The 18,043-nt window shown below is 36.9% G+C and overlaps 1 protein-coding gene across 2 annotated transcripts; it reads left to right on the top strand.

Moving 5' to 3' along the window:
- Positions 1-20: 20 nt before the first annotated feature.
- Positions 21-17,721, top strand: mapk14a (mitogen-activated protein kinase 14a). 2 transcript variants are annotated; one of them, XM_055169230.2, is made up of 12 exons: positions 21-449; positions 3,162-3,291; positions 7,112-7,170; positions 9,480-9,591; positions 9,858-9,887; positions 10,182-10,229; positions 10,334-10,448; positions 12,091-12,162; positions 13,548-13,627; positions 15,259-15,337; positions 16,125-16,298; positions 16,780-17,721. In XM_055169230.2, the coding sequence occupies exons 1-12, from the start codon at positions 331-333 to the stop codon at positions 16,845-16,847; spliced, it is 1,086 nt and encodes a 361-aa protein (XP_055025205.1). In that variant the 5' UTR covers positions 21-330; the 3' UTR covers positions 16,848-17,721. The 2 variants fall into 2 exon arrangements, with proteins under 2 accessions (XP_055025205.1, XP_055025204.1); XM_055169229.2 differs by lacking the exon at positions 13,548-13,627 and adding an exon at positions 14,407-14,486 and having other exon boundaries at positions 22-449.
- Positions 17,722-18,043: the final 322 nt, after the last annotated feature.

Genomic DNA, 18,043 nt, shown 5'->3' with positions numbered 1-18,043 from the left:
CTCTCGTAAGCTGCGTTTCCTTTCCTGTGACTTTCATTTGTATTAGCAAGCAGGGAGAGACGCACACGGGATAGCGCGTGAAATCACCGCGACCCGGAACCGAGCAACTTTCCAGCACTCACATTCCAAGCATATCTGGATCCACTGGCATGAATTAATCTCACGGAGTCGATTTGTTTCGAGCATACGCGTGCATGCTCGACCCGATAAGGTTGTTTACTACTTTAAATCGTGTTGATTTTTGCACGACAGCTCAACTGCCTTGAATCACAGGCGAAGCGAGGAAAAGCAGAAGTGTGTGAACTCGCCCCGGGGGCTCGTTCTGCAGGCATGTCGCAGAAAGAAAGACCCACTTTCTACCGACAGGACGTCAACAAAACCATATGGGAGGTCCCAGTGCGCTATCAGAACTTGTCTCCGGTCGGCTCTGGTGCATATGGATCCGTTTGGTAAATATATTTCTGTTGTTGTCGATGGCGGAACGTATGTCCCATTTATTCTCACGGGCCCACGGTGTTGCACCGCGTTAGCAAACTTGCTAATAAGACTAAAATCTGCTACACAAGAAGGGTCAAGAGTCGCCGAGTTACATTCGGTTAATCGTGTTTGTTTTTTGTAATTTATCTTTTTTTAAATGCGTGCGTTTGTGGTGAAAAACATGCAAAGTCAATCATGTTGCATTTCCCATCACGCGCGCATGTATGCCACTTGTTTGGAGGTAATGGACCTTTACCGCACACTGTGTAGTGCAATGTTTAAAATGTGAGTTTTCCGTCTTAAGGTGGTTTAAAATATAAAATTAAATTTGTTTATGCACTGTTTTGAGGTATATAGGATAGTGTGGTCTTAATGGGGACATCTGGTGGGCTCTGTCCTGAATGAGGTCACCCCATGCAGCATGGCTGCATTTCAAATCCAAGTGAGCTACCTACCTAGGGCGGCGGTTGCACTGTAGCGCGATCATAACTATCGTAGTCGCTGTATTGCTTCGCTGTTCACGTTTTTTTGAGTTAACTCGTAAAATCACCATCGTTGTCGATGATTCAATGCACTTGTAATGTTGTAACACCCAATGATGGAGTGTAACACTGAGCTTATTTTATTTCTTAATTTAATAAGTGATGCCTCTGATTGCTCTATCATCATTATTATTAATGGTGAGTAGGTTTGTCACGATTCTAAAATATACAAGACAATTAACAGAACAATAAATAATTACAAATAGGAAAATTATTTGTCATACACATTGCCATATTGTCTGTGCTTTTCTTATCAAATGCCACACATTATTAAACCTCCTTGCTAAATTAACATGGCAACATAAGATTAAATTACTTATCACCTTGTTTGAATATTAACGTACATATAAGTAATTTTTCAGAAATGTGAATATTCTGTAAATAGCAGAAATAATCCCTATAAAGTTACCATAACTGAAATGAAAGTAAAAGTTCTAGGCCCATATTCATGAATCAAATCTTAGTGCAAAGAGTAGCTCCTAGTGACAGAATTCCAAGAAAATTCTTAGAAATGTGGGCGTTTCCCTTTAAAATGAAAGAAAGCAATGGTAAAGAAAGAAGCAATTCAAAAGGCATCTTAACTCTTAAAAATTGCTAGGAGTATTGATGAGCACACTTGAGATGCTTAATAGTTTTTTTAGCAGCAGGGAAAGTGGACAAAACACGAAGAGGGAGACAAAAGGTATTGCACACAATGCATGACAGTGAGTTAATAAGACACAACACATTAGATCGTGCAGAGATCATGTTTGTGACAGATCTTATTAGAGACATGCTTCACTGATGAGATGCGCATGACAATCACACGTGTGTGTGTGTACGTGTACGGTAAAACAGAAAAAAGTATACCTGTAACACACCTACTAAGTGCAGAATAAAAATGGTAAGGACAGCTGCAGATACTACACACATACCCTTGTTTTTCCAAAAGTGCGCAATATTTGTGGTTGCCTGAAATAGTCACGGTTGAGTCAAAATTCTGCCACCCTATGATTATTTAATACTTGTGACTGTACTAGTGATGAGGAAGTTTGTTGGTGGTTTGTGCTGAGATTTCCTCGCACGGTACTTTTATAATTTAACTAAAAAAAATCTTTTGTGTGTTCTAGAAACATGCTGATTATGTATTTGAGGAAGTGTGTAATATTTTTCAACAAATAAACACTTCTGTTTTTTTTGTTAAAATCAAAACAAAACATGCATTGCATCACTCTTTAATGTTTGCAAATGATTTCAGAAGGGTCTGTTTGATATTAAACAGCCAGGGGGCTCATTTATAAAGCATGCGTACGCACAAAACAGGGCTGGAAACGTGCGTACGTCAGTTCTCGTGCAAAGGTTGTGATTTATAAAAAAACAAACTTGATGGGAGAATGGGCTTGCAGGTTGGGATATTAGGATGATTCATGTATGCACACTTGCATGTGATCTGTGATTTATAAAGGGAACATTGCTTTGTTTTATAAGTCTTCATAATTTTTGGCTTTTGTGCGTACGTAGACTTTTATTAAGAATCCTGCGCACAGTTTTATACATAAGGCCCCAGGTGTTTTAAGGCCATGCTCATTTTCTAAATGGCTCCTTTTACTGAGGGTAGACCGGTTGTTTATGCACCAAAGTGACTGTTAGAAGTTTTGATGCTAGGCAACCATGCTATCTAGATTATGTTTCACTGGAGCCTTATTGTGTCCATGTAATTGAATATTTGATGAACAGATTGCATGCAGTTTGAAGTGCCATGCTCATCTCTCACTCTTTGCAGTATATTTAGCAGCTACATTATATCTGAAAGATTTTAAAACATTAGGCCTATAAGTTAAACTATATAAAATATGCTATTTAGGACTTCGTGTTCTAGCCCTTTTGTGATGTGAATGCAGTACGTGTGTTTCCCCCTTTAGTTCCCTTTTGCAAATCTCTGGTTTTCTCCATAAAGGAAGTGAGAACCTAGCTGATGTGTTTCTTTTTAGGGACAGAAGCATTCATTGCACGTTAGTGCCCTTGATTTGCATGCTGACTTTAACATCTAGCAATCTTTAAATTCTGTCCTGCTGCAGCATGTTTGAGTTCCAGTTATGCAACAAATCAGCGTCTTATGCAAAGCGTGACTGCATGTTTGAATCATATTTTCCTGTGTTGCAGCTCAGCGTATGATGAAAAAACTGGGTTGAAGGTGGCTGTTAAGAAGCTGTCACGGCCATTTCAGTCCATTATCCACGCCAAACGCACCTACCGGGAATTACGGCTACTCAAGCACATGAAACATGAGAATGTGAGTTTAAATCCTTGATGTTGTCAAATCCATAAGGCCTAAATGGATTGTTCTGCTAAACACAAGGGATAATATTTTTAGAAATCTTTATAATCAAGCAGTTTTGGAACACAATTGATTTCCATACTATGGAAGTCAATGGTGCCCCAAAAGTTAAACTGTTACAAACATTGCGCAAAATATCTTCTTTTGTGTTCAGCTGAACAAAGTAATTTATACAGGTTTGGACCAACATGTGGTTGAGTAAGTGATGACAGAATATACATTTTTGGGGTGAACTATCCCTTTAAGGATTATGTTTAAGTCATTGTAATAGTTAAAGGATTTGTTCACTCCAAAAATATAATTTTCTCTTCATTACTCACCCTCATTTTGTCCCCAAACTATATGACATAGTTTCTTTAGTAAAACAGAAAATGTTCTCAGTGACATTATATAGGTACCAGATAAGCGCAGCATGTCTGCGTACATAAAGCCATACAGTAGATAATGTTATTTACTGATAGTTTTCCCTTGCTACTATTATTACTGTACTGCATTTAGATTTAGATAAAACAATTTGGTAAATGGGTAAGTGACAAATGCGTAAGAAATAATTAATGACGTGCCGTGGAATTATTTGAAAATAATTCCCACCCAAGCTGGTAATTTCACTGCGGGTGTTCATTAGTAAAATATATCGCTTATACCATGGTTACCACAGACATTGCTTTGGTGGTTATTTTTCAGGCATTTAAAGGATTAGTCCATTTTCTTAAAAAAAAATCCAGATAATTTACTCACCACCATGTCATCCAAAATGTTGATGTCTTTCTTTGTTCAGTCGAGAAGAAATTGTTTTTTTTTCTCATTTTAATGGACTTTAATGGACCCCAATACTCAACGGTTTAAATGCAGTTTAAAATTGCAGTTTCAAAGGACTCTAAACGATCCCAAATGAGGCAAAAGGGTCTTGTCTAGTGAAATGATTGTCATTTTTGGCAAGAAAAAAAAGCACTTTTAAACTTCTCATCTTCCTCCAGTCCTGTGATGCGCCAGCGCGATCTCACGTAATACGTCAAGAGGTCACGGATGATGTATCGAAAAACTACACCCCAGTGTTTACAAGTGTGGAGAAAGAGGACCGTTCGGACGTTGTTGTATGTCGAATGATACTAATTAATGTCTTTGTGTCAGTTTATTGTTTAAAATGGTCCGCAAATGTTCATTGCATATATGTTACATGTATTAACACCTTTCCACGGCATTACGCAATTACGTGAGGTCGCCCTGGCTCGTCACACAGCTGGAGGAAGACGAGAAGTTGTGGTTTAAAAGTGCATATTTTTTATTGCCAAAAATGACAATCGTTTCACTAGATAAGACCCTTATGCCTCGTTTGAGATGGTTTAGACTAGAGTCATTTAAAACTGTAATTTTAAACTGCATTAAAACTGTTAAGTGTTGGGGTCCATTAAAATCTATTTAAATTATAAAAATCCTGGAATGTTTTCCTCCAAAAACGTAATTTCTTCTCGACTGAACAAAGAAAGACATCAACATTTTGGATGACATGGTGGTGAGTAAATTATCTGTTTTTTTTTTTTTAGAAAAATGGACAATCCTTTAAAAGATTAGTTTTTTTGTTATCGTAAAGAAATGCATAGCCGTGGAACATTTCTCAACCAATCAGAATAAAGCATTCAACAGCCCCGTTATATAATATTTTAAAAACTAACATAAAAACGTATATTCATGTTTGATCTCGCAAGTTCATAGTTGCCATCTGAATATGACCCCCAGGCATAATGGGCTGATTTTACGGTTTGGCTAAATTTGGCAACTTAATAAATATGGTCTTTAAAGGGGACATTTCACTTTTTTAGACATTTTTTAAGATATCAAATAAATCTTTGGTGGTCCAAGGAGTACGTATGTGAAGATCTAGCTCGAAATATCATATAGATCATTTATTCTAGCATGTTAAAATTGCCACTTTGTAGGTGTGAGCATAAATGTGCAGTTTTGGGTGTGTCCTTTAAATGCAAATGAGCTGATCTCTGCACTAAATGGCAGTGCGGTGGTTAGGGATGCAACGATTATAGATTTTAATGGTACGGTTATAGTCTGATAAATACTCACGGTTGTACGGTTATTACGGTTATTATGGACTCATTTATTTCACAACATTAATGTAAAAAATCACATGAATACATTTTTGAACAATTGCTAAATTCTTTTGTATTTTCAGTTTGTGTGTTTTTTTTCTGTAATTCTTGGACAAATGATAATAATAATAACCTAGCAGGCTTTGACTTCAACAGTATAGGTGCCTTTTGAAACCTGTAGTAGGTCATTTTAATGATCTTTTGAATAAATGTAATTTTATATTTGGACTAAATAAATGTATATTATTTTGATTTGTTTAAAGTATTAGTAAAAATGATAAGAGCCTCTCAAAACGAATAATAACAAAGGGTCATCCTGGACTGGGTTCTGCGAGTCATTTTGTACTGGCAGCATTAACGTGTTAACTAGTGATGGGCAGTCCGGTTCTTTCCATAGATTCGGCTCTTTCGGCTCAAGCTCCGGCTCTACATTTTAGTGGTGGCAGTCCGGCTCTTTTTATAGATTCGGCTCTTCTGGCTCGGCTCTCTTAGAAGAGCCGGCTCTTACGGTCCCACCCCTGCCTGCGTCTGAAGATTCGGCTCTGCTCGTTAGCTACAAAGAGTCAGCTCTTAGAGCAGCTCGTTTGCGAACAACCCATCACTAGTTTTTTACTCATGCTATTAATTCATAAATCATTAACGCGTTAAAATAATTAAACGTTATTGAACCCCGCCCGGATTTGATCCGCGAGGAGGAGGTTTTTTATGCTGCACAGACCGATTGGAGTTTGGCTCTTTCACGCACCCGTGCAGGCACGCATGCACGCACACAGACACACACACACACACCAGATGCACAAACAAACAAGAGACGTGTCACGCGCACATATTATTTTAAACGTGGAGCTTTGTCATACAGTGCGCTAACGAGCATGTTGCATGCCGCACGCGGCTCTTGGTGGTTCGTGGATCTGGTTTGTGTGTGCGTGCGTGAAACAAAAACACGCGGTGTAGCGGAGGCTTTACGGTTACTTAACCGTGACATTTTAAAGCGCGGTTAATAGTGAAACCGGTTAATCGCTGCATCCCTAGCGGTGGTTGGATAGAAGCATTATCACCTTCTGATGGAGGAGCCAAATTTCAATGACCTATTTTTTCACATGCTTGCAGAGAATGGTTTACCAAAACTAAGTTACTGGGTTGATCTTTTTCACATTTTCTAGGTTGATAGAAGCCCGGGGGACCCAATTATAGCATTGACTGAAAAAGTCAGATTTTCATGATATGTCCCCTTTAATAAACCACACAAGACTAGTGTCCTGTCTGTGCTGGATGTTATCATAAAGCATAATTCACAACGGTACTGCAAAATTTTCCAACAAAGTTGTAACATGTCAGTAAGTAATGGCATATTTACAGTAAAATACCAGTTTATAGCTGATTTAGGGTAATCTGGAAATGGTCTCATAATATAAATCCTTGTCTTTGTGTCTTTTGCTCCTAGACTGAAATATAATTTCTCTCAATGTAGCCCGGAAAACGATTTAGTCATAATTCTGTCATATAGGTTTAAAACTAGGTCATTCTTTTATTAGTTTTTAATAACATTTGGATTGTTCAATCTGACAGGGAATAGATGTTGTAATTCCAGATTTGCCCTGTCAGGTTATGAAATGAAATCTTGTTGCAAGACGGCACATGCTGTACTAAACAATATTCATTTGTGCTTCTAGGTAATCGGCCTTCTGGATGTTTTTACACCTGCCACCAGCCTAGATGAGTTTAATGATGTGTAAGTCTTTTTTGTTACGTTACTAAGCAAAAGTTCCACCACAAACTAGCTTTGATTTCATTATGTGTAAAAAATACAAGGTTTGGCTTCCAGTGCCGGCAACATTCATCATCACCTTGCAGTATAATGACTCTTTAACCCTAATACATTAAGCAAAATAATGTGTTATTAATCTCACATTCTTTGTTACATGATCATAAGCGTGTTTTCAGATGGGCTCTCACGGTTTTATGGAGCTTGGGGTTTCTCTCAGAGACAAAGCTATTTGTGCTTGTTGGCTCCAGCCTAGCAGCCATGAGTTAGTGGGGAATGCTGCTGAGAAGCCAGGTTGTAAAACCAGATGCTGCATTCACTTAAAATCAATGTTACTGCTAAAAATAGTCCTGACTCACAGTGATGGAAGAAGGGCATCCATACTCTCTCACCCACCCACCTTCCAAACCTAGCAGACCCGTTTGTGCAGGAACAGGGTGCTTGACTCTGCCAGGAAAACGAGCACGCTATGTCTTCCTGTAAATATAGACGTTTCCAGTGCTAGATGACATCTCTCTCAGAGTTTGTGTGTGCATGTGTGTGTTTGTGTAATTGCATTGCATCGGCAAGTTGTTTTATTTGTGTGTGTGTGTGTGTGTGTGTGTGTGTGACAGTTGTCGTCATTTTCTTAATATCTGTAATGCTGTTTTTAGGCTATAAATCTGTGTGGGGGTGGAATATATTTGTTTATTATTCCTAATGCTGAGTGTGTCGGTTGGGTGGAGAATGTTTTGGGGATTAAGTGGGGCTTATTTTAAGCCCTGCTGTGTGTCCAATCACAGTCTCTGTTTGACCTGTAGCCCTGCCCCATTGTCAAAACTTGTATAGAGATCTGTGTGATACCATAAGGTTTTTGTATATACAGTTTTAGTGTAATACAATTAGTGAGGCCAGTACAGTTTTACATCAGATATATCACAGCAGTATTGACTCAAAACCATCAAATTTCCTTAATTAGTCAATTTTCTTAAAAGAATCCAGATAATTACTCACCACCATGTCATCCAAAATATTGATGATGTCTTTCTTTGTTCAGTCGAGAAGAAATTATGTTTTTTGAAGAAAACATTCCAGGATTTTTCTCATTTTAATGGACACCAACCCTTAACAGTTTAATGCAGTTTAAAATTGCAGTTTCAACGGAGTTTCAAACGATACTAAACGAGGCATAAGGGTCTTATCTAGCGAAACGATTGTCTTTTTTGACAAGAAAAATAAATATGCACTTTTAAACCACAACTTCTCGTCTATCTCCGGTCCTGTGACGCACCAGCACGACCTCACGTACTACATCAAGTCAAGAGGTCACGGATGACGAATGCGAAACTACGCCCCAGTGTTTACAAGTGTGGAGAAAGAGGACCGTTCCGAAGTTGTTTTATGTGGAATGATACTAATTAATGTCTTTGTGTCAGTTTATTGTTTAAAATGGTCCGCAAATGTGTGTTTCATATATGTAACACCTGACCTTTCCACGTCATTACGCAATTACGTGAATTACGCGCTGGCTCGTCACACAGCCGGAGGAAGACGAGAAGTTGTGGTTTAAAAGTGCATATTTTTTTATTTTTCTTGTCAACAATGACAATCGTTTCGCTAGACGAGACCCTTATGCCACGTTTAGTATCGTTTGAAACTCCGTTGAAACTGCAATTTTAAACGGCATTAAAACTGTTAAGTGTTGGGGTCCATTAAAGTCCATTAAAATGAGAAAATATAATTTCTTCTCGACAAAGAAAGACATTAACATTTTGGATGACATGGTGGTAAATTATCTGGATATTTTTTTAAGAAAATGGACTAATCCTTCAATGGATATTATTTTAATTCTTCATTTTTGTTTCATTGGCTGTCAGAGATATCTTGTGTTTTGCACATATACTCTTATTCTCTACAATATGGCATACATAAAGCTAATGCGGGATTAAATCTGGCTCGCATAATTTTTCGATCCCACCCCCCTCTTCTCCTTACCGTTTTATGGTTTCGCTTCTACTGGCATTTTTATTAAATTGATAAAATTAAGAACATAAAAAAATGTATGCAGCTGCTTCTGTGTGTTTTATTTAAACTGATCCGACACACTTGGCTGTTGGCACTAGCATCTCTATGACCGGAAGTCATGCTTCAGCTTGAATCACTGTTGGTAAAATAAAAAAGATTTGCCAGAACAGAACATCATGTTCCCCTCATTTTAGGTCTTGCTGTCACTTCAGAGATGATGGGGTATAACAGTTGGTGAGATGCTAATATTTCTCTTCTGTTCTGGTTGGCAGGTACCTGGTGACTCATCTTATGGGCGCTGACCTAAATAATATTGTAAAGTGTCAAAAGCTGACCGACGATCATGTGCAGTTCCTTATTTATCAGATCCTGCGAGGACTTAAGGTGACATTACATTTGTGACAAACTAAAAAATAAATGTTAGATTTTTAGTCTGATATCATCATATAGAGATTGCAGCTTTCAGCATGTATATTGTTTATTGTTATGGATGGATGATGATCATGCCGTAGTTTTTGTTCCTGTAAAATTTAAGTTTCTGTGAAGTGATTATTTTTATTATGGTATGATTTGAATTTTACTGTGTGCGTGTGTGTTTGTGTGTTAGTGTAAACAACATCTGAATTTTTTGTTCTCTCTTTTTTTATCAGTACATCCATTCGGCAGACATCATTCACAGAGTAAGTATTTCCTCTGGCACCATACAAGTTTTTTTTTGTCAGTTTTTGTGACATAACCTTGCTGCATGCCCAAGCTTTTTTTGTCTTATGATTATAAAGGAGACCAAGTATTTTTAATTTTATACAGAATTGATTTCTCTTAAAGGGATTCAAAATTCACCCAAAAAGTAATACTCTGTTATCATTTACTTACCCTATTTGTAGTTGTTTGCTGTATAAAATATCAAATATATAATGTAAATAAAATATGGTATGAAATAAACAGTAAATTAATATTCCCTTGTTGTTTTCCAGGACTTAAAACCCAGTAATCTGGCAGTAAATGAAGACTGTGAACTTAAGGTGGGTGATTGGTAGCAAATTTGGTCAAATGTCACTTACTTCAGACTCGCTGCGTTCTTTAAATTCAATAGTCTCTCTCTTCCTTCCTCTTTCACTTTCTTAAGATCCTTGACTTTGGTCTGGCTCGACACACAGACGATGAGATGACGGGGTATGTGGCCACAAGGTGGTACCGTGCACCAGAAATCATGCTTAACTGGATGCACTACAACATGACAGGTAATGCAACTCCACCCATATGTCATACAATAAAGGTCAACCAGTTTATTGTTTGCTTATGCAAAATGCAGGAATTTTAAAGAGTGTAATTTAATGTTGCTGTAAGTAATCATGCTCTGTCTGTGAATCACAAGAATACAGCTGACACCACCTTTAAATACAACAATAATTTTATTAACCTGTATTTAAAGCATCTGAAAACCCTTTAATTGATTAAAAGCATCAGTAGACCAATATGATTCTAGCACTTTTGAAAAACATATATTTTTGCAAAGTTGGACCCTGAAACTTTTACTTGCTGTTAATAACTAAAGTTTTGAGATGATAGGATTATATCACAAGTTCTGCATGCTATTTTCTCATTAGCTGGGTTTCCATCCAAACGTGAAGCAAATCTTTTCAAAATGCGCAAAAAAGAAATGCGAATTAGGCGCGTTTCCATCAAGTTTTCCGAGCGAGTGATGTCGTATTGTTAACGTAGTAACCAACAGTAAATAAATCAAGGCACGCTTGAAGTCACTAGAAGGGCAGCTTGGAATTGCTAAACTGAGCGCTATGCACAGAAGAAGAAATGCTGAATTTTAAAATGCAGGCACTAGCAGCAAGGGCATTACGACAATGTCAAGCCCCATATATGGGAAAGACAACATCAGCTGATACAACTAGACGATCAGTCACTTGGGTTTACTTGTTTGCTACGTCAGAATTTTATTCGGCAAATGCATTTCCATCTCCCATTATTCGCATTTACTCTCTATCAAACAAGTCAAAAACCATCAAGCAAGCGTAAAAACTTTTTTGCGCATTAAAAGGACACACCACTTTTTTTTTTAAATATGCTCGTTTTCCAGCTCCCCTAGAGTTAAATATTTGATTTTTACCATTTTGGAATCCATTCAGCTGATCTCCAGGTCTTGCGGTACCACTTTTAGCATAGCTTAGCATAATGCATTGAATCTGATTAGACCATTAGCATTGCGCTAAAAATTAACCAAAGAGTTTCAATATTTTTCCTATATAAAACTTGACTTTTCAGTAGTTACATCCTGTACATCTTAACATGGCTGCAGCAGGTGCAATTATATTACACAGCACCTGAAAATAGTCCCCTGCTATTGAAAGTAACCACGGGGACTATTTTCGGGCAGTGCGTAATATCACTACGCCTGCTGCAGCCATGTTACAGCAACAAAATGAGAGTATAGTTCCTAGCCATATCAGCCTCGAAAATCGCAACTTTTAATTTTTTGTCGGACTTGGTACACAATGTAATTACAGAAGATTCAAGTTTTAAATAGGAAAAATATCGAAACTCTTCGGTTATTTTTTTGGATTACGCTAAGCTATGCTAAAAGTGGTACCGCCAGACCCGGAGATCAGGTGAATGGATTCAAAAATTGTAAAAATCAAATGTTTAACTCTAGGGGAGCTGGAAAATGAGCATATTTTCAAATTTTTATTTGATATTTGGTGTTTCCGTCACTCGCTTCATATGTGATACTTCAAAATGCGCATAAAATCAGGCGGATGGAAACCTAGCTATTGAAACACCCTTGGATCAGGATAAATCTGTTTGGGTAAGGAGATTGAACTTGTGCGTGCTCTTTCTGTGCTGATGTTGGTACCTCGGTTTTTTTTTCAGTGGACATTTGGTCAGTGGGCTGCATTATGGCTGAGCTGTTGACAGGCAGGACTCTGTTCCCTGGCACAGATCGTATCCTTTTCCTCTTGTTTCCTTCTTGCTGACATGCAGTATGCTTACTGTAGATTGCATCACGGCTCGGGAGCCAGAGAAGTATATCAGTATTATACATGATTTCCTGGGTCATGAAAAACCTGGAAAAACTAAGTGTTGGTTTTCAGATTTAGTCTTTGATGATTAATAAAATTGATATTTTAGGGTTATCTACATTTGTTTGTAGTTCAGTTTAGCTATAATTGTATTCCCTAGATATTGTTTGTATACTTGTAAAGCTAAACATCTTCTTTATTGGAAACATTTGTCCACAAAATATAGTTTAGATCTATTAATTCCAAAGATTCACTCCAGCAATTTCTGCTAAAATGTTTTCCAAAAAGCTGTATACAATGGGCTTTGTGCCCAGCTGCACAGCTTCCTGGGCTTCGGCCGGCTCCTTGTTTCATGTCTGCCATTGTTGGACGGGTTGATTAGTCCAGGTGTGTCTGATTATTGTTGTTGTGACTACTGAGGTCAGGCACACCTGGATTGATCAGTTTGTCCGGTGGTGGCGGACAGGGGGCGGGGAGCTGGCTGGGGTTCGGGAGGTGGTGCAGCTGGGCATAAAGCCTATTAACAACTAGAAATGTCATGGAAATTAATTTGACAGAAATGGTTGAACCCTTGATTTAGTGCGTTTAAGAAGTTTTTAGCCTTGTGCTGATTTAAATGTTTTCATCTTCTTGCAGTGTGTTCTACTATGGCACAAACTGACACGTCTGTATACCTTTCCTCTTTTACACTCAACTTTTGTCCTCTTTGCTTACGTAAGCTACACCTCCAGACCATGGCCAGTGATGCAACTGTGTTTCCAAGGATGTGTGATCTATCAGTATGAGAACATAATAAACTGTCCTGCAGGAGATGACATGCCTCTCTTTGCCTTCTGCACTATTTTCCCTCACTTATTTCCAGCCCAGTGACAATGTTTTTTCATATTTCAGCACTTGCGGCGTGCTTTCTTTCTATCTTTGCAAATATGACGCTCTGCCTGCTCTTAATGCATAGGGCCTTTAGCCATGGAACAGAAACACTTGCCAGATATTTTAAACCTCTGTGCTGCTACCTCTGACTTGCTTTTGCTGTCCTGGTTGAGAAAAGTTAAACTACTCAACCACTTTTTACTAGCTTGCATGTTTTTACGCAAATGTGACCAAAGCTTCTCTGCTTCCCTGTTCTTAAACACACTTGAAACGGGAATATTTTGTCTTTTACAGGCGTCCTCTTTTTCCACAGTGAGCTAACTTTTATTAGTGTTGCCTTAAAAGACAATCTTCAAAATGAGATACCGTTTATTAAGTTCAAGACTCCAGATCTCTCCTGTTAAGCCACAATAGTTTTCCTATATGTCATTTTACTAGACATCGATCAGTTGAAGCTCATTATGCTTCTAGTTGGAACTCCTGGACCTGAGCTTTTAATGAAAATATCATCCGAGTCTGTGAGTTATTTGGAGGTTCTTTTATATCGCATGGCTCGAGAAGCTTGTGTGTGTGCTAATTTTCGAGATTCGGAAACCTAATGTCAGTGTTTCGAATGTCTGACTGAATCTGAACGACTAAAATTAACAAGCCTGATTTGATCTTTCCTGTTTGTAGCTGTGCAGTATTTCTTCTTAATCTATGTCACCTATTATACACTTCCTATCCAAAGCATGACCTATTCTGCTGTGTGCAAACTGCATCTTTCTCTTTCTTTTTTCGTTTCTTTCTTTCCTAGAGCAGTGGAGAACCGCAATGTAATGTCCGCAAAACATTTAAAGGGGACATTTCACAAGACTTTAAGATGTCAAATAAATCTTTGGTGTCCCCAGAGTACATATGTGAAGTTTTAGCTTAAAATCCCATATAGATCATTTATTCTAGCATGTTAAAATTTCTACTTTGTAGGTGTGAGCAAAAATGTGTCTGTGTTTTAAAATGCAAATGAGCTGATCTCTGCACTGAATAACAGTGTTGTGGTTGGATATTGCAGATTAAGGGGCCATATTTTCCCATTCTGACATCACAAGGGGAGCCAAATTTTAATGACCTATTTTTCACATGCTTGCAGAGAATGGTTTACCAAAACTAAGCTCAATTTCAAAATTTCTAGGTTGATAGTAGCACTGGGGATCCAATTATAGCACTTAAACATGGAAAAAGTCAGTTTTTTATGATATGTCCCCTTTAATAGATATGCATTATGCTTAATTTAAACTCCTTGACCTGGACTTCAAAGATATAAACCAGCTTCAACAGATAATGCGACTGACAGGAACTCCACCTGCCTCTCTTATTAGCAGGATGCCTAGCCATGAGGTGAGCTCACTGTGGCCCAGCTCCCATGTGCAGAATACCCATCATGCCCTTCACTTCTCATTATCTTGGTTCTTTTTATATTTTCTATACAGTAAATACATGCACATATAGAATTAATGCGTTTAACAGTTGCAGTATCGATAGTAGGATCTTCTCCGCTCTTTCTGGGGGTGACTGCTTGGTACTCTGTCATGCATTTATTCAATGATTTGTGTGAGCTGAAATCACTGTCGTCGCCACTACAGACACCTATGCTTTCTGAAGCTGTTTGCTTGTTGCATTATTCAGTTGGCACCGCATACTAACACCGTGGGTTTTATGATTCACAAGGTTAGCAATGTATGTAAAAAAACACAGCAGTTGTTGTTATTGTTGATTTGTCAACTGCTAACATGCATGATTTTTGGCCTGTATAAAACAAATACAGCTTAAAGGGATAGTTCATAATTTTCTCACGATCAAGCCTGTATGAGTTTCTTTCTTCTGTTGAACACATGAAAAGGTATTTTGATAAATATGGGTACAGTCAACTGTGTGCTTACTGTTTGACTTCTGTAGTAGGAAAAACAAATGCTATGGGGGTCAATGGGTACCGTCAACTTTTGTGCTCACCTTTTTCTGTGTTCAACTGGTTAAAGAAACTCATACAGGTTTAGAACAACTTAAGCGTGAGTAAAGTATGACAGAATTTTCATTTTTGGTTGAACTATCCCTTTAACTTTTCAAATTTGATTGACTGATTTGCTCACAATTCATCCGTTTCGATCCACAGGCTCGTACTTACATCAGTTCCCTTCCTCACATGCCCAAGAGGAGTTTTGCTGATGTCTTTATTGGGGCTAATCCACAAGGTAAAGAGCCATGTAGGCTTGTGTGTATTGGGAAATTAATATAAAAAATTTTATTTTATAATTTTTAGTGCTGGCCAAGATGAATCACGAATCACATACAAAATAAAAGTTAGTTTTTTCATTATATATATATATATATATATATGTGTGTGTGCTGTGTGTAATTATTATGTATATTTAAACACACACATACATGTATACATTTCAGAAATTTTATATTTATTTATTTATAAATATACACATGTTAATGTTTCTTAAATACTTGCATGGATGTGTGTGTATTTATATATACATAATAATTACACACAGAATCCACTTGTATATTATGTTACAAATCGCTTTTATTTTGTATGCAATTAATCGAGATTAATTTTTGCCCAGCACTAATAAATAAATAAATATTGCCAGTAAATAAGGTACTTTTATTGATTTAATAAATGTGGAAATGTATACGTATTTGTGTTTTTGTTCAATATTTACTATTTATCAACACAAAGAACTGTGCGTCTGACACGTTTTCTTGTAACTTAGCTTTTTTTAATCAAACTCTTAATGGATTCTTCCAACAAACCGAAATATCTGAATGGCATATGACCAGGATTAAGTGGATTTGAAGAAAAAATATTTGATTAAGGTGTAATACGTGCTGAGAGCATTCTGTTTATATCATCTTATTTTTGACGAATAGGTGACGTTTAGTGGCTGTTGGATCTGAGCTCTTCATATGCAGTCTTTAGTTTGTGCATTTTCAGATATTGGGGAAAAAGTGTTATTTCTACCTTTATAGCTGTGGACCTTCTGGAGAAGATGCTAGTTTTGGACACAGATAAGCGCATCACAGCTGCTGGGTCTCTGGCACACCCATACTTTGCCCAGTACCATGACCCGGATGACGAGCCTGAGGCTGATCCATTTGACCAGAGCTTTGAGAGTCGCGAGCTTGATATTGAAGAGTGGAAACGTGAGTCGACTTAAGAAGAAAATAACGCTCTGTTTATGTGTAAAATAGCACTTTTTGTGCAATTTTGTGTAATATGCAAAATTTACTGTTTTGTTAATCTCCTTTGGTTCTCAGAATATCAATACAGTGATATTTTATGTGTGCTATTGTAAAAAAAGAAAACATTTAAAACAATAATTGAAGAGTTTGGTTCCAAAACGAGAGAACTCCGTTTTTAATCAAAAAGTTTTATCGTGCTACTTGGCTGTATTTTTTTACTTATAAAGGCTTAAATCAAAACAAACCAACTGCAGGTTATTGTATATTAATTGGAATACACAATAAAAAAGACTTTTTTTTTTTTAATTTTAGTACACGGAGTTATCTTGTTTTGGAACCAAACTCTTTAATTATTCTATATAACATATAAATATGTTTTTGTTTAAACTGTAAAGATGTACAGTTTTTCCATACAGTTTTGATGTGTTTGTTTTCCACACAGGTTTGACTTATGAGGAGTTAATAAGTTTTGAACCGCCAATCCTTGATGGAGATGAAATGGAATCTTGACCTTTTCTGCTGGATGGCAATCAAACCACCTTTACTACTTTTACAGTAATGCTGTAATTTGCAGTATTCTTATCAGCCAGTCAGTATGACTCTCGTCCTTTCATTTATTTTGCCCTTTCACTTTTATCTTTAGTTTTAAATGTTGTCTGCCGAATTTGCAAGGCCCAAATAGAAGGAACATGTGTAATGATAAATCATTATATTACAACGTAAATCTTTTCAAATTTGTAAGTGTGGTAGAATTAGTGTACACCACTAGATTATCAATTTTTTTTACTTGGGTCAGTTTTACAATGTATAACATTTATGCAAGTCCAAATGCAAATGTAATATTTCCCTGAACTTAAGTTTTCTTTAGTTGTGCTGTTATGATTTTTTTTAGTAAACAATGTATCATGTTTGCAATATATTAAGTGGATTTGTTATCTAATAAGCATTATTACAACATACAGTTTGCCCCTCATGAATCAATTTGATAAAAATTGGACTGGTATGAAAATTTTGTTTTGGGTATTGGTGATATATTCATGTTATTTGTAAATACAAGTTTCAGTTTCATGCAGGTGTTTTTCTGAACTTTTTCACATCTTTGTGTATGTCTGTTAATGGTTAAAGAGTGTGTGTGTGTCTGTGTGTGTGAAATAAGTTGCTACTGCTGTATGGAATCTACAAGTTTGATTCTGACCTAAGTAGCAATTTTTAAAATGTTATTAATTGAAACCAGAGTAAGATATTTATATACTGTTAAGGAGGTGATATTTATGAATTTAAAAGGCTGCATATGTCTTTAGCACCCGTATCAGACTAAGAAAACATGGAATTAAACACACCATTGTTTACTGAAAATAAAGGCCGGTATTTTTCAGAAACCTAAGCTGTTTTGTTTTGATTTTGTTTTATGGCCATAATTTCCATTTTGAGTTTGTTTACACTGCGTCTGGTTTTCTTAAAATATTATGACTTAAAAGTATTTTTATTATGACCACAAAATTAATTTTTCAAAAATTATTTTCCTAAAGACCTTTCAAAAAGTTAACCGTAATAATTATAATATTCTTGCGTAATATTCTAGTATATTTTGATAGTGTCGCATGACTGCAAAATGTTGAATTCGCCCTCATATAAATTCGCTTTGGATAAAAGCGGCAAGGAATACATGTAAATAATTTGACCCGAGCTGAAGGATCTCGTTTGGC

This window comes from Misgurnus anguillicaudatus, chromosome 5 (assembly GCF_027580225.2).
Source record: "Misgurnus anguillicaudatus chromosome 5, ASM2758022v2, whole genome shotgun sequence".
NCBI lineage: Eukaryota > Metazoa > Chordata > Actinopteri > Cypriniformes > Cobitidae > Misgurnus > Misgurnus anguillicaudatus.
The sequence above is the reverse complement of the archived record's forward strand: the minus strand, read 5'-3'. Positions and strand labels throughout refer to the sequence as shown.

Excerpts from the sequence above, each read along its gene's own strand:
- mapk14a (XM_055169230.2), top strand. The coding sequence starts at position 331 with ATGTCGCAGAAAGAAAGACCCACTTTCTACCGACAGGACGTCAACAAA. Across the intron at positions 13,628-15,258 it reads TGAAAATATCATCCGAGTCT|GCTCGTACTTACATCAGTTC; the intron begins GTGAGTTATTTG and ends TTCGATCCACAG. Across the intron at positions 15,338-16,124 it reads TATTGGGGCTAATCCACAAG|CTGTGGACCTTCTGGAGAAG; the intron begins GTAAAGAGCCAT and ends CTACCTTTATAG.